At 42.7% G+C, this 16,886-nt stretch overlaps 1 protein-coding gene and 1 long non-coding RNA gene across 4 annotated transcripts in view; one reads left to right on the top strand and one right to left on the bottom strand.

The window, feature by feature from the left end:
• The window catches only part of LOC119476233, a 480,685-nt gene that overhangs the window by 287,038 nt on the left and 176,761 nt on the right, over positions 1-16,886 (top strand). The gene's annotated exons all lie outside the window — the stretch shown is intronic.
• Positions 1-16,886, bottom strand: part of mafa (v-maf avian musculoaponeurotic fibrosarcoma oncogene homolog a (paralog a)) — a 94,785-nt gene that overhangs the window by 74,960 nt on the left and 2,939 nt on the right. For 2 of the 3 annotated variants that reach the window (XM_037749558.1, XM_037749571.1), the window contains exon 2: positions 10,658-10,723. In XM_037749558.1, the coding sequence (XP_037605486.1) occupies positions 10,696-10,723 (28 nt within the window). In that variant the 3' untranslated portion in view covers positions 10,658-10,695. Of the gene's footprint in view, positions 1-8,897; positions 9,000-10,657; positions 10,724-16,886 lie in introns of all 3 variants that reach the window. The other variant, XR_005203972.1, reaches the window with a different exon arrangement.

Genomic DNA, 16,886 nt, shown 5'->3' with positions numbered 1-16,886 from the left:
GCCCCCGCTGTTCCCAAGCAACGCACCCATGACTTGATCAAGTCTAATTCGTATCAAACAGATTTATAATATTTGCAAAATGCAAGCGTTTGTTATTGCGTGCATGCCCACTACCTGGGTGTTGTTTGATCTGCTGCTATTTTTAATTTAGCAAGTAATCCGCATAAATATGGACACCATAACATTAAGTTTCAGTCCCCGTTTAGTTTTGCATTGCTGCTCGCCCACACTTTCTCCAGTATGCACTCCCTCTCCTCTTCCTCTCTTTCACTTAGCGTTTTTTTAACCAAAATTTCCATTGCTGGTTTCAATTAGGAAGCCAAACACTTGACGATTATATCTCGGGTGAGGTGAGAAATAGAGAGTGAGAGAAGACGCTTGAAAACCCAAAACATACGTACGTTTTGAAAAAGCATGCTATGCTATATGGTTAAAACTGCATGCACACTGACATGCAGAAATAGCAAGTACAGTTGAGCCAGTGCTCACTTTTAGATGTGGCTACTGCCCTTTCAGAGTCTTGGTGCTGCCTGTCGGCCGACCCATGCTTTTTGATTCGGTGTGAGTGCATGCATTTGTGAGTGGAATTTAGTGGAGAGGAGGCGGCCATATGGTAGCAGCTATCAGCGTATACTGTGTCAGTTTTCAGTCATGAAAACTCATGCGTCTGGTTGAAAAAGAGGAGGAGGAGAAGGAGGAGGAGACTTATCTGGAAACTGATAAGACAGTTCAGGCCTTTCTCAAATTATACCAGAATTATTTTAATTGCTAGTGAGAGCAGCAGCGCTTTGAATTTTATCTCCCTGTTTCTCTTTGCCTGCATCAGTTCCTCTGTCTCTCACCACCCCGCCCCATATGGCTCCCCTCGTCTTCCCTCCTGACTCTCTTCACCTCATTGTCTATCAAGTTTTCCCCAAAATATCTTTTTGTACACACGCAACTGTCAGCCTCCATCTGGGGCTGCTGGTGAGCGAGTGTGAGTGCTTATTTCTGCCGGTGTTTCATGTGTGTGTGGCGGTGTGTGTGCTTGGAGCGTGTTAATACACAGAGGTCATGGGGTTGATGTTTAACACCCAGGCACTGTATGACCAAGCTTTGAACCAGAAAAGTGAACCAAGACATCTTGTCTTAGTTGATGTGTGTGTATGTGTGTGTGTGTGTGTGTGTGTGTGTGCGTGTGTGTCTTGTGTGCACTTGTGCTCCATGAACCACAGCGCTTGGGTCAGATGCCTCCAGTGTTGGGCTTAAAGCTGCTTTGAATGGGCCAGGCTGTGCTCATCTTCTGTCTAATCTTCCTGCTCTGGTGAGTGTAGGGAGGAGGAGAAAAAAATCCATAGTCTTTTCATCCTCCTGTGACCACTGTGCCTGTGAGACAGCAGCCGTGGGAATGGAGATGGATACAGGCAGCCCTGCCTCTGACCTCCCTCTACTCCAACACAAGGGTGGAGATAAACAGGGCCACAAGGATCGCTAACATCTTTCTTTCTCAGGCACACACACACAGACGCACGCACACACACTCATACCGACACATACACACAGCGGCGCAGACATCTCATTAAAGCAATAGTAGGTGAATGTTGCAACAGCAGTGTGCCACTGGGAGAGAGGTCTATTAGGGATACTATCAAGAGACGGGGAAAGGAAATGAGAGTGCTCGTCCTGTGTGCATCTAATTCTGGTACGGCGTATGTGTGTTTGACGTACGTCTAATTTTGACCCAGACGTCCGGCCAAGGAGCCAGCATTAATACTTATTGGCGGAATCATTATGGTAATGTAGTGACTAGAGAGTTAATAAAATAAATATCTATTACCCAAACTGTTTGTCAGGGAGAAAGAGACTTTGATTCTGCGTGCATGTCCGAAAGTGAGAAAGACAGCAGGAAGAGGCGGCCTGAGAGAGGCTATACGGCAGGCGTTTCATCCTAAATTACTCTTCCCTCCTCTCTGTTTCCTGGGGATTTTGGAGTGATACTCCCCTCTTGCTCCCTCGCTCCCTCAGCTGTCACAACCCGTCACCACAACTATTCCACTTCAGCCGCAGGGATGGAGGGGAAGCTTTGTCCCTCTCCATCACCCTCCTCTCACATCCCTCTCTCTAATGGTAGTTGTGGCGTCCTGGGTTGTATATTGAGAAAGCATTAACTTGTATCCTTTTTTTTTTTTTTACCGTGACCTATTGGTTTAAGGACACAACAGGAAACTAATGGTGTTTTAGTTTTTGCTAACAAGAGTGTTTTACTGCAGAATGTCAAATTGGAAAGTAAACACAGAGCCATTCCTTTGGTCATGGCTAGTATTCAGAGATGCATGTGTCTTATTATGGTTTGTCAGGGGTCATTAGTGTAATCCAAGCAGACAGAAGTTTATACGGAGAGAAGTGCGCCATAGTATTCTCTTTCTGTTTGTGTCTTTTTTTTTTTTTGTATCTATATGCAGCCGCTTCCGATAATGTCATCCTACACTGCTCTCCGCTCTTCGCAACCAGAGACTATCAGCTGCGAACTCATCGCTCTCCTTTAATGGCCAGGTCGCAGAGAGGGAAAAGAGCATTGCAGAACAGTGAAGATGTTGTACATGTTCAATAGAGAGAGGCTGTGAGAGCAACCCGGGACTGTGGGTCTCTTGATTTCTGTTTTTGTCTCTGCCACAACATTCTTTCCCAGGGGTCACACACCCTTCCAAGCCAACAAAAAGACGACAGCGAGGTGACCGACTGAGTTCACAGCTCGGTCTGGCCCGGCGTGCCTGTGTGACACTTCAGAGAGTAACCTCTCGACACATGGCCATTAACCGAACGTGCCTGTTCAGTGCAGTGGTGAAGTGCAGAAGTGTGCCACTCCTCAGCCTCCAGTCACTACATTGTGTCTACAGAAAACCCTCCTCTGCCAGGTCTCTGAGGACATGTACTCTCCAAGGGTGACACTACCCAAACTCTGTAATTATAAAACGCAAAGAGCATTCCTCAGCCTGGTTAGCCAGAACTATGAGAGAGAGGGACAAATATTTACCCCCTCCACCCGTTCCCTCTGTTCCTCCTCCTTTAACACGCCCCCACCCCAATAATTTAACAGTAAGAGCAACTCAGCCTTGTAAACACAATAGTTATGTCTGCGAGCACAGAGCCATGAAGCAGACATACAGGCTCCACTAACCCTGCAGCTACTACTAATACAGGCTCCTCTCCTCTCCTCTCCTCTCCTCTCCTCTCCTCTCCTCTCCTATCGTCTCCTCTCCTTTCCTCTCCTCTGCTCTGCTCTCCCCTCCCCACCTCTCCTTTTTTCTCCTCTCCTTTCCTTGCTTTTCCTCTCCTCTCCTCTCCTCTCCTCTCCTCTCCTCTCCTCTCCTCTCATCTCCCATCACCTCCTCTCCTGTCCTCTCCTTGCCTTTCCTTTCCTTTCTCCTCTTCACCTCTCCTCTTTTTTGTTTCCTCTCCTCTCCTCTCTTCTCTTTTTGTTTCCTTTCTTTTCATCTCCTCTCCTCTCCTATCATCTCCTCTCCTCTATATTTATGTTACCACCATGAAGTCAAAGTTTGGGTGTCTTGACATTCAGCTTTCAGAGTATTTTATTCATTTATAGATCAAATGAGGAATGACAGAAACTCAATGGGATATTTACAGCAGTGTACATTTTGTACCAGTGTTGGATTTAATTTTTCTTTGTCACTGGACACAATGTCTTTGACAAAGTCTTGAAAAGGAAGAAACTCTATATAACTATAACTTTTTATTATTCTTCCCTATCAATATTTATACTCACATGCTGTATATTCAGTCTATTGAGGCTGCAGCAAAACGTCTGGGAATCCATTACCTGGCAATGTTGTCAAACCAAACAACGCATCCTCATACAACGATTTGTATGATATCTTACTAGATGTTATTTTGTTATTTTTCGTGCATTTTCCTAGGAATGTTCAGCACGAGCGATCAGTGTACCTGCGCAAGCCCCTGCGGTGTTTAGGCAACAAAACTACTTGGTTAGGTTTAGCAAAAGATGGTGGTTTGGGTATGGAAGTATGGAAATGGTGTTAGTAGGGAAGTTACGTGACAAATAAGTCAACATTTGGGTTAAAATAACTACATGTACTTCTACTTTTAATAGAAATAAAACCCATTTAGTTCATTTTCGCTATCAGCGCCGAGTTATCAATAGATAGTCGGACGACGGACACTACAATCTGAAAGTGAAAGTGTCTGCTCCATCAGCTCAGAATAGCAGGAGTCAGATTTCACATACCGGATGAGAGAGAGTTGACAAACAAGACGATGGCGGAGGATTTGGTGTAAAAGCAAAAGCGCATATTTGGCAATATTTCGGATTTAAACCCAATGCTGTAAGAGAACCATAACATTAATGAGGCAATCGCCGTGCGGAGGACGGAGCGGGCACAGCCGGTGTGTGCTGCACAGCGGCGCCAGGTGGAAACCTGCGGCCCTGCAGCAAAAGCCCAACTGGAGAGGCCAGACACACAGCCATCTGTGTTAAAGTTCAATGCAAGCGCTCTACAAATATTGACCTTCATCTTTTCTTGTAAAATGTCTGGTATAATCGGTTATCACAAATTTATTAACCAGTGGGACAATTTCCTCACCTTGACATCCCTACTTTGGAAGTGGTGTTACTTAAGTATGTAAATTACGTGACAAATAAGTCAACGTTGACTTCTGGTTTCACACGGGACACAAATCGTTTTTAGACCCACTCGTCCACCCTGACCTCCTCCCTACGCAGACTTTGTCACTCTTTATATTTTGTCACCTGTCCTGGCTTACGATTACGTGGATTACATATGAATATATTACTTCGGTTTTATATGAATTATAGTGCATTACTTTAGCACAAATTGTACTTGATACTGAAATAAAGTGCAGTGCAATACTGACAAAATAGAATTAAACACACTACTTCTTCGGACCTACACATTTTTCTCTATGAAATTATGCTTCCTTGTCTGTATAAACTAAAGATCCAGACATTTTTAAACATAAAGGTCAAAGGGCAGTGCTTTCACTTTCACTCTAGACCTAGTGTGATGTACATTATATACATGCAAGTCACCTGCATTTAATTTATTATATCATAACTGTTTTACAGAGACATATTCGTGCTGTGCGATGATTCAGTAGGACAGGAAGCTGAAATCAATAAATTAGTGAGGCGTCAGGGACATACCAGCAAATTAAGGAAGTGTTGGCCTTAATAAAATCTGTATGTTTATTAATGTGATACCAAATATTGTTTTAATTGTCTGAGCCAAGGGAAACATAAGCCTTGTCGCTGCCGAGCGCAGACCACACAACCGAGGACATGTGTATGTGTCTCAGACATGTATTAATAGGATACTCCACCAGACTGTTTGTCTTAACACTTTGTAAACAGCGTGATGATATCTCCGGCTTTAATTCCTGTGTCTGTGCATGCATTATGGCGATCCAGTTTTGATTAGACATCCTAACTCATTTTAATTAAATACATAAAAGAGAGAATAACAACTTTTGGAGCAAGCGCTCCTGTCTGACAGCACGGAAGTGAGAGGATTGTATCGCCTCGGAGGCTATTTGTGTTTGATGTTAACGGGCAAGCACAATGCATTAAGCCTGGAATGTAAGTAATGTGCACTTAGACATAGAGCCCTAGCCACACTGTGTGGACAGCATCGTTTAATGTGCAGCAATAACTCTGTTAGGCTGCTGCTTCTCATTGCCTCTCTTTAACCCTGCATCTCCTCTATATCTCTTCCCATTGTCACCCTCTGTATACATTTCTTAAATGGTCACCTGGAGTGAAAGATGAAAGATGAGAGAGGACGCTGCAGGTCTCTTCGGAGCTATTTACTTTGTACCATCCTGCCTCCCTCTGGTCCTGTTTGTCTGAGTGAGGCAAGATACTCCAGAAACATTTGATATGATGCACTGGTACCGGCCGACTTTTATCCTCACTGTAAAAAATACTGGAACATGTTGTGATTTAAGAGTGGAGTTGAACTCTATCAGTATAAATGCAGGCTGGGCCTCCACAGAGGACCCGCATCCTGGGTGAATGACTGTGAGAGCCGCTGTATGGCAGGATGAAGTGTGTTCATTTCCTTATTTATTGACTCACTTGCTTTTCTCTGAGTGTTTGAAATTAATAACAGCCAGCAGAAATCAGACAGAGGGATGAAAATCAGCACTTTCCCTGCAGTGAAGCCATTCATCAAGCTAACGAGGGGGAGAATAGGAGTGGAGGGGGAGAGGAAGGGGGGAAAGTGACGTTTGGAGAGGGAGCAGAGCAGAGAGCAGGAGGGAAGCAGGTGCAGTGTGAGGCAGAGGCGAGGCGGGGGGGTGGGGGGAGTGATGTTGGGTACAGAGGCGAGGGGAAGGAAGCTAAGTTTGTTTGGGAGGAGGCGGAGGAGAGTCATTTGGAGGATAGCGGGGCAGACAGAAGAGGAGGAGCTGTGTGTCACTCTAAAACGAGGTAGAGATAGAAAGAAAGACAGGTTTGACATTGGAGTATAAATAGAGAGAACGCAGACAGTTCCTTCTGGACTGAGGGATTGGCTCAGACATCAAGGCAGTATAGGAACTAGGGGATTCACCTATGTATTGCATTTTTTTTTTTTTTACGAATTTGAAATAGATTTTTTTAATGCCAGAATCAATATATTCAATTAAATTTCAGTCCATGCGGAGGTAGAAGGAAGTTAGAGCTTTTATTGTTGTAGTCTGAGTAACGTGACGTCAAATCCTTTCTGTATACGTCAACCAAAACAAACCGCAGCCGGCCGCAGTGAGCCGAAACGACAAAGCAGAAAATGGCAGAGGGTCTGCGTGGATACGACCTGCACCCACACATTTTAAATCCAAAGTGGTAAACACTACACATACAGTAAAGTATGGAATACTTTGGGTTTCACACATTGCCAGGAAAAGCAGAGCGAGACATCACGGCTAAAGCTGCATGCTTACTCTGTAGTGGACAGGGAACATTATCGTATCGTGGTATCATGCGGTCAAGCCAGCCGCCACTCGCATCTCCGTGGTCAAATCGGCCGATGCTGCAACTGTAGAGCACCCATATACTGACATTTATGTGAAATGCATTCAAACGGCTCTGATGGAGCTGACAGGACTTCTCTGACTACATACATGCTGAAAATCTTTTCACTGTATTCATTTAGATATTTTCCAAAGTAAAAGTCCCTAGTGTGAATGATTTACCTTTTTCCCATGGTCTAGTGGTAAAAAAGTTAACAAAAATCGCAATAAATCGGCACCCAAGTATCGTGATAGTATTGAATCGGAGTATCGTCCCAGCCCTAATAGAAACTATAACGATGATATGTTTAAGTCCATGCCTTTACTAATAGCTCATGAGTAGATCCTGCCGCTTTAGAGACTTATACACAAGCTATGTCCACAACGACTGGGTTCTTTAGGACTCTGCATCCAATCTCTGCAAACTACCAGCTCTAACAGCGATATCACCACATGATGATGAGGATTGAGGCAGATACAATACAGAGCTCTCGTTCACTGTCTCCAACAGTAGTATTTTACACCCCTTCCTTCCTTTCACTGATGGGTGATGATGGCCCTGCCCTCTCCTCGAAGCCTTCGCCCTTGCGATGGCTCGGTCCCACGCTGCTCCGCCCCCCCCCAACAGTCCACCAGAGACCCGACAGTATCTCACACCCAGAGCAGGTCTGACTAAGCACTTACTGCTGAGCCTCTCTTCTCAGAGCGAGAGAGGAGCGCCATGCTGAGAACTCTGCCACGGGAAAATAATTAGCAAAGTGGAGCTCTGCCCAAACACACTGGGCTAAATCTAGTACCACTTCACATACAAACGCAGCCATAAATCTTTCCCTGTCTTCCTTTCTTTCTTTCTTTCTTTGCTTTGCTAGGAAAGCATCATTCTCACAATCAGGAGGAAAATGTGAGTTTATTGTTTAGGTCTTATGTTTATGCTTACACATTTGAATTTTTCATCATTTGTAGTATTAATGGTAACGACAATGAAACAGTCTTCTGATGAAGAAGCACCCAAAGCTGTTTTGCAATCTTTCTTTGAGAAACTCTTGCTGGTGCCATTTGGTGACGCAAACCATGCCCATCTCACTGTACATGGATATCTATATTTTTAACTTTAAAGTTCGACCACAGTGTCTTTGGTCACCAATGCTAAATATAGTCAGCTCCTCCTGAGCAGTCTCCAGTTTCTCACTCCTTTCCGAGAGGCAGGTGGAGAAGAGAGGAGGAGGCGGAGGAGGAGGAGGGTGGTGGGGGGAGAACACCCAGTCTTGAATAAATCATCCCTCGACTTTTGACCCATATGGAGCAGGAGGTTGTTTTTGTACTTCTACGCCGCTGCCCCCCCCGCCTTCTCGCTATGGCCTCTGCACCCCTCCTCTATCTCATTCATTTTCTCCTCCACATGACAGGTCAATCTGGATCGATTTCATCTGCCCTCGATGACTGAGACCAACATCCTGGCACCCAGAAATAGAGCTCTCTGTGATAGGAGAGCCTCCGACCAAGCGTTACCGTTAGCACGCAGCTCTGAGGAGGGCTGAGCGAGAGAGAGGATGAGGGGAACAAAACCGTTTAGAAAACATTCACGGGACGTAATTTACTGCGCTGATGAACTACACTGATAGAAGGAAGCAGAATACATGGATGGTTGTGACTAGATGTGGTGTGCGGGTGTCACTGTTACACCTTAACCACCGTGCCATGCACTGGCCACATGTTTGTTGGCCTACCTGTTACAGTACGCGATCACACACACACACGCACACACAGACACACACACAAACAAACACACACAAGCCTGCTTCCCCAATCTATATTTGCACTCAGCTCTCTTTCTCACCGTCTCTTTCACACACTTACTGTGCATATACACACACCTGGTGTTTTATCTTTGTCAGCATATTCTGGGTCCTTCAACTCCCTGCTGGGCTCTGAACTCCAGTGTCTCTTTGCATGGCGAACCCCTGAGGTGTGCCTGCCTTCATAACACACACACACACACACACACACACACACACACACACCAATCGCAGGTGAGACACACTGGCAGCCTCATACCAACGTTAACCTCTCTTTATCTCCTTGCCATCCCAACATCTCACAGTGTAAATACATGTGTGGCTGGAAAGTTATTTTTTCTCTTGCGTAGGTGGCGCAGTGACACAGTGTCCTGGTGGCGTCTAGGCCGGAGTCAGGACACTCTTTCCCCAGGCAAGGACACGGAGACCTGGCTCTCCGTCTCCATCACTCAGCCTGTCCTCCTGGAGCTACGTGGCCAGACTGCTCATCGCCCCCACCCTTACCCCCTTCCCCCTCCTCATATGCATGGATTTGCATAAAACAAAGACACGGCTCTGCCTGCAACGTCTGCCTCGGTTGAAACTGCTAAGAGCGGGATCGACCAGACCACACCGCACGCAGCCACTCTTGAGCTCGGCTGGCAGCTTGTCAGAGCGCAACATCAGTATAGCACGGCGGCGTGGCGAGGGAACTGAGATTTACGAGGCTGACTAAGATAGACACCCTCATGGTTTTCCACTTTCATTCGTTTAACATCCGTTCCCTTGGCATTGTTTATATTCTACACCCCTCAGCGGCGAGCAGAGGGCACCTAATTCACAGTGATGACGTGGGAGGAGAATCAGAGCACTTAAAACACTTCATCTAAAGATGATTTGTCCTTGTCTTCCCTGATGGCTTTTGTCCTGCTTCCCCTCCTGAAGTTAAGTGGAGCTGGAGAAAGGCCAGCTGCTGATCCCACGCCCCACTTAGACACAATCAAGTAAATAACGCTGGATACAAGTACATGTACACACACACATACATGCATACATTCTGCTTCACCGAGGTCCAAAGTCATGAATACTCAAACCTTCTCTCATCCTTACGTGTCATGACCAAGCACATCACGGCGTATGGAACAATCAGTGAAGCCATTACAGGAACAATTGGGTTTACAATATACATTTGCCCAGTTTCCTCTCTGTCTCTGTGAATTGATTTCAGGACCAGAAGCGTATTCTTCACTCTGCCTCTCTCCTGCTGTCCGACACTCTCTCTGCCTATTTCACACAAAATCCGAACATGTGATTTACATTTGAATGAGTGGCTATAATGTGCCGGTTGTGCTGGTGATCGAGGACGACTGAGAACGTCATGTCTGTGTTGTGTGTTTGTGGAATTAAATAAGGTGGGAAAATGCTCTGCAAAGTTACGACACTGAGGCGATGGAGAGAGATGTGATGGAGAGAGATATTGGCAACATAAAGAAGGTGTGTGCTCTTTAGCATATGAATAGGAATTGACAAACTATGGTGCATTATGTATCCATTATGGAAGCATTACAGTATGATATAAAACACTAGATAATATATGTGGTGACTGTATCCTCTCTCTATTTAATATGAGAGTCTAATATTAATGAATAATTAATATGGATTTCATTGTGTAGGTGTATAATAGGGAAACAACAGGACCAGTAATAATTCTGCATATTATGATTATGTTTGATATTATTTATACAGCTTTTTTAAAGCTGGTTTTACAAATATGACTTCACTCACTGTTATGAAGATGAAATTATAGGGGAAAGGAAAACAAAAAAAAGCTGAGAGAGATCAAGTAAATGGTGTTTTACCTCAGAGAGCCGAGGGCACGGAGGACTGGGGCTTGAAATCACAGGTGGAGGAATTTTCTCGAGGACCTAAAGAAGCAAAAAACATATAAGAATAGATAAATGAATATCAAGGCAAATACACATGCTGTCTTCTTCTCTGTTTCTTCTACTGCATTTGTCACTCTCTGCCACACACACACACACACAAACAATCACAAAGAAACAAGTAGATCCATTCCGAGCGAGATTCACTCTCACCTTGTCTGTCTGGTGAAACACAGTACATGTATCATAGTAAGCGTTTGATGCGGAGGGAAATGTAAAAAATTTGCATGCAAATAGATTCTACAGGCAGAACCCATGCATCAAAACACTGTAACCACAAGAGACAAAACTAAAATATCGAAGCATACAGAGTGCCGTCACACCGAAAAGGCGAAGGAGTTCTACGCAACGGCCTTTACTTCTGCTCATATCATTAAATTACATAATTAATTGATCTAAAAGGGAGGGAATTTATCATTCAGACAAATAAACAGTGGAGCATGTTGGTGTCCGACATCCTACCTCATGATGGACACTTTCATAAGCACCACCGTCAAAACACACACGAGTAAGCATGTTGCTCGAGGCAAGTCCAATATTCATATTCCCAATAAATGTTGCTACACAAGTAAAACCATTAGCTTAGCTCTTAGCTTTCCGATGACAAGCAGTGTTCCTTTAAAATGCTGTGGAAAATGATAGTTGTGGAAATGCCCATATACTGCAGTGAAGGGAATTTCAAATCAGTGGATTTTCAAATAAATGCCACATAACTCAGGAGTATATAGAACCTGCAGAAAAAACAGCAGCGATGCAGCATGATGATGTTAGTACCGCAGCAGAAAAAAAAGTCTTTGCATCTAAATCACAAAGTGTAAACTTTCATTAGAGTCACAGATTTTTAAAAACGATGTTAACAGTGCTGAAAAGGTGAGGATGTATGTTGGAAAAAAAGACAAAAAGGCCTCTGCACTAACAAATACTGGAGAGAGTTGAATCAAGAATACTCTCAATGCAAAAACAAATACAGTAGCTGAGTATTGGTCATTCTTCTCTGACTAAACCTTCATTGAAAGTGTTTCTCATATGCATCGCTCCGCTGCAGCTCTACATTTCATTAAAAGCATGCTTTATGAATAAAATATCATTTAAAATGTCTATAAAACCTAAGATGTATGGATTGAAACTGTGTTTTTGCTCATAAACTGTATCTGGGTTTTACTTGTAGAAATTTTAAAAATGTATGCTACTTTGAAAGACTTTTTTTTTTTTTTTACTTCCTCACCTTTTGTGCAAAGGGACTGCTGAAAGATGGTATTGCATTTATTTAAGTCACAGGCTCTTGGTTTGGGTCCATTTACAGACATATAAAATTACCCCAGCAAGTCCCGACCACCTCATTACCAACATAACCTGCAGCCAGTCTTTCAAGGACAACCCTCTAATGGCACCGCACGTATCCGCTTAATGTCTATTTGAAGCTCACTGAGACTTTCTGCCACAAAGAAAGAAAGAAATGTATAGAAAGAGCAGAGCGTATTCTGATGAAATAAGCAGCTTAATTGATCCCTGATGTCTGTTTAATTCTGACGGAGTGAGTGTTTCTGTCCCGACCTCTCTGTTATACACAGTAAAGTCTCTGTATCTGCTATGAATCTGGTCACATTCACAGATGTGGATGCCACCTGGTTGTGCTGAGACACCTGACTACTGTTACTGTTGAACTTCCAGTATGTCCTCTATCTGCATTGCTGTTTTTTCAGAACAAACTCATAAATCATCAAAAGTTTGTTGCTGAAAAATGAATCTTACAAAATCCTAACTTTGAAATACATACACTAAAATTAAATTATATGAAATATTTTTTTTTTTACTCTGCCAACTTCTTTCTTTTTAAAGTAGAAAAACAAGTGAAAAATGTTTTTAAAAAAATAAAAATAATAATAATAAAAACTTAAAAATAAATTATAAAAAGCATATCCAAGTTTTTTTCATTGCACTATGAGAGAGAGGATTAAAAAATATTTTCTTCAAGAACTGATGGTATTTTTTAGATTGTATATGTTCTTTTTAACCTTAATTAAAGTGTAACCTCACGACTGACACTGAGAATCCCAGTTTAGCACGCCCAGTCTGGCTCAGAGGATATTAATAGGAGGAACAATGTGTTTTGCTTTAGTACCACTGGTTGCTTTATTGTGTCTTTGCATCACCCACAATACAATCCTTGAATGATGTGGGTGTGAGAATAACATGAACTGCTGTCCGTGATCATCGTGGCTGCCACGAACACCACTGGACAATGCTCATTATACCACTGTGATTAGTTAAACCACTACAAAGGCTGCCTTGCTTTTATCATCCCTATTTCCACTTGACAGTGACTCAGTGGCTTTTTCTGTTCAGCTACATGGGATTAAAAAAATAAGAAAGTATTTGGCAGCGTGAAACTAAACCTGCAATGCTTCCGCCCTGTTCTTCATATTTTCGGTAACACTTGTGCTGCATACATGTAAGTACATTAACACCTTTTTGTGTATTCAGACCTACCGTATATGAGTCATCAACTAGAAACTAAGTTATTTTAACACATTACCTAATAACATTACACACACAAAAACAAGGAACACTTCTTCTAAAAGTTGTTTTTGTGTTAAAGTAATTAGATTTTGTTCCAATCCTCAGAAACATACTTGTGTAGTAACAAAAAAAAAGTTTGCTGCGTGAGTGTAACTCTCTAAGACAGTGGTGAAATACAGGAAATGGGTAAAAAAAACCAAAAAAAAACTGGCAGTGACTCGTTTTGAATTTACTGTGTACTGTACCATGTCGGATGTGCATGTACATCTCATTCAGTGGGTTCTGGGCAGAGGAAATGAGCTTGAGCTCCCCAGGGCAGGGATTACTCTAATGACTTTGAGAGCAGCCTTGTGCACCGTAACTTTTGACCTCTGCTCATCCTCTTCTCCAAAAGACGACAAGAGACACACACACATATTCACATACTCACACAGACACACACATAAAAGCACACGTATTATCCATGCAGGGACTAAATCGACCTCGCACACAGGCAGGCGTGAGCTAAGAGATGCAGAATCACACACAAACAGCAACACAACAACAGATCCTCTCAAGCCCTTCCTCTGGCACCATCTAAAGCCTGGAAGCTTTCAGACCCCCGACCAGCTCTTATTTTTGGGTCTGTCGACTGGCGTACTGCTACTTGAGTGAACATCGTGCTGCATTTTATGCTGTCAGCCCGCATAGCGCCAACGTTCCATACGAGTGCATCATTGGAAAATCGATAGATTTATCACTTACATAACCATTGCGCACTGGTGCCACAGATATAACGGGAAACATCTTTTGCAAATCAGATTTGTCTTCACGCAAATGTCATTTATGCTCGGAGACTGAAGTATTTGAATCTCATAAATGTCAGAGAAACACAAAGAGCATCGTGCTGTGAAACAAAAGGCTGTGGTAAATATATGCAGGGCCATTTATTGTTTGTCTGTGCATTTGTGTTTGTGCTGCTGTGTGTGTGTGTGTGTGTGTGTTTTCCTTTCTAGTCTCCGTGTTGTGAGTGTGTTTTCAGTTCTAGTGCATGGACATTAGAGGTCTAACTGGTCTATCCCAATGAGAAAACAATCAAAATAAACAAGCTAAAGAGTCTAACAGGACAGCCTTTAACAGAAACCAATTTTTCATTTTTTACATGCCACTCTAAACACATCAAAAAGCCCACCACACCAATGCACAGCCTTTAGAGAAGCTTCTAAATACAGAACAAAATAGTCTCTCTTTGAAATGGCAAGTACAGAGACATACAGAGGCAGAGGCAAACAATTATGCTCCCCGAAGTCATTCAATAAATTTTTTTAGGTTAATATGAAATATCAAAATATAGCAGCGCTACTGCTTAGATCAAATAGATGTAATTAGATAAATTGAGGAAGAAGGAGAGCGGCTTGGCTGTAAATTGCGTGGTGTGTGCATGCTAAGACCCAACACTGGCACAGCTGCACGGAGCTGCACTCACGATTTATCATCTCTACATCGCAGGAGCCAGTGGCCCACACCACTATTAATCATCAGCAAAATCATTTAATTCAGCCCAAGCCTGACTATTGTCTCAGTCTCTCCCCTCACTCTGGGCAAATCAGCCACCACAGCAGCAGCACGCACCTCCGAGGAAATCACACTAAACAGAGAGGGATACAAGTGTTGGGTTCAAACTGCCTCTTTTTTTCTTTTTCTTTTCTCGACGAGCTGTGCAGCACATCATCCCTGGCAGATGGTGCACACAGTGTTTTTTTGTTAATTTAAAAAAAAGTATGAAATTTGAATGAATGAAAGACTACTCATCTAGAATAACAGTTAATCACTCAGTCTTTTGTTCACAAACTGACAGTGTGGTTAATTTTTATGAAAGGTGCCCTTTGTGTGTATCCTCCATTGCACACACAAAGTGTTGCAAAAAGCTGACAAATCCAGACTGAATCTGTCCTCAGAAACCTTCTTCTACGTGGATTTTGGCTCATGGGTCTTCCTGTTTCAACAAACAAATTGTTCTGGAACAGTGAAACAAGATGCCCACGAGGCTGTTCCTTGTCCCAGAACTTAAGAACTTTTCAGAAAAGAAAAGTAGCCTTCTCAGTTATAGTGCACCAGTATAGTGCGAAAATTATGTTGAAATAAGACCAAATGAGATGTCTAAACACCCATTGTAATGCACGATTTGAGTAGAGCAACGCTGACCCTCTTTCTGCCCACCGCAGCGGCTGACTCACATTGGCACCTTCTCCAGCGCCCCCTCACATGCCTGACATGGCTGTGCCCTCACCCTCTCCCAGAGCAAGTCTGCTCCAGGCCCACTGACAAACAGGATAAAGCGGGGTGAAATCGGGGAAGCCAAACGATGACAGGCTAATGACAGTGAGCACACAGTGTCTGAAAAACACAGACAGCGGACACACAACACACACACACACACACACACACACACACACACACACACACACACACACACTGATCACAGGAAGCAAGAAATGTGAAAAAAGGAGCGAACAGAGGAAAATGCACAGCCACAGGAAATCCACATAGAGATGTCATGCTCACATATACTGTACTACACACTCTCACACACATATTCACACCTTTAAGTTCACAGACATGTATGCACACACCCCCACACACACACAGACAGACAGAGAGAGAGAGAGACACTCACACACATCCACTAATCACTGGTCACACACTACAATAAAATTAACATAATGTAATTATATTGTACTAAACCGTATTGGGCTTCCATGGAGGAGGGCGTAACTCATGGACTTAAATATTTTAAATAACATATTATTTCATTCTAGATAATGATTTGATTATAAAGATGATTTAGGATGGAAATGGAGTTGAAAAGAAAAATGGCAACAACTATATGAAAAGGATTTTTCATTCACAGTTAATTTGGGGATTTTATATAGAGAGAAAAAAAGTAACCTGTATCAGACAATAGTGCAGTCAAATGTAGGCCAATCTTTGCTTTTGGTTTCATCAACTTATCTCTAACACCGGATTTATTAAATGCAGCACACGGGTCCAAATGGAGGAAGTGTCTCACCCTGAAATACATTGCAATTTTTTTGCTTTATCGGTTTGTGCAAATTTATGGATAACTGTAAAAAAAAAACGATGCTTCTGATTCGTTCAGGGTGGCCCGCTATTAATTTAGCGTTAAGGGAAAAACACATTAAGAAGGGCGACAACAGCAAATATAAACAGTGTTAATATGTGTAGTTTTGACTCTATAGTTTCATTGTGTTCCTATCACAAAAGCAAAAAAAAAAATCTCACGACAAGTCAAAAAGAAAAGTGAGAAACTTATTGAGGACAATTACATACATTTATTGCATATCATTTAATTGTATGAAATGAAAAAAACGAGCACATATGAACATCACATATGGTTAGTGAGTGAAATAATTTTGCACAGCAAAATGTATATATTTATATACTATATATAAGATGAAAGATTAATTAACATACTTTCAAGATTTATTGGCGAATGGTACTCCCTCGTTTTTTGTACATGCAGGGTGTCAATCCCTGACCATCTAAACAATGTCCAGACATTATTGATTATAATAATATTCTTATTGCTTTGCAAATATTGAGTTCGTTTTTGCACAAAACAACA

This window comes from Sebastes umbrosus, chromosome 2 (assembly GCF_015220745.1).
Source record: "Sebastes umbrosus isolate fSebUmb1 chromosome 2, fSebUmb1.pri, whole genome shotgun sequence".
NCBI classification, from domain to species: domain Eukaryota; kingdom Metazoa; phylum Chordata; class Actinopteri; order Perciformes; family Sebastidae; genus Sebastes; species Sebastes umbrosus.
This window is presented reverse-complemented; position numbering and strand designations above follow the sequence as displayed.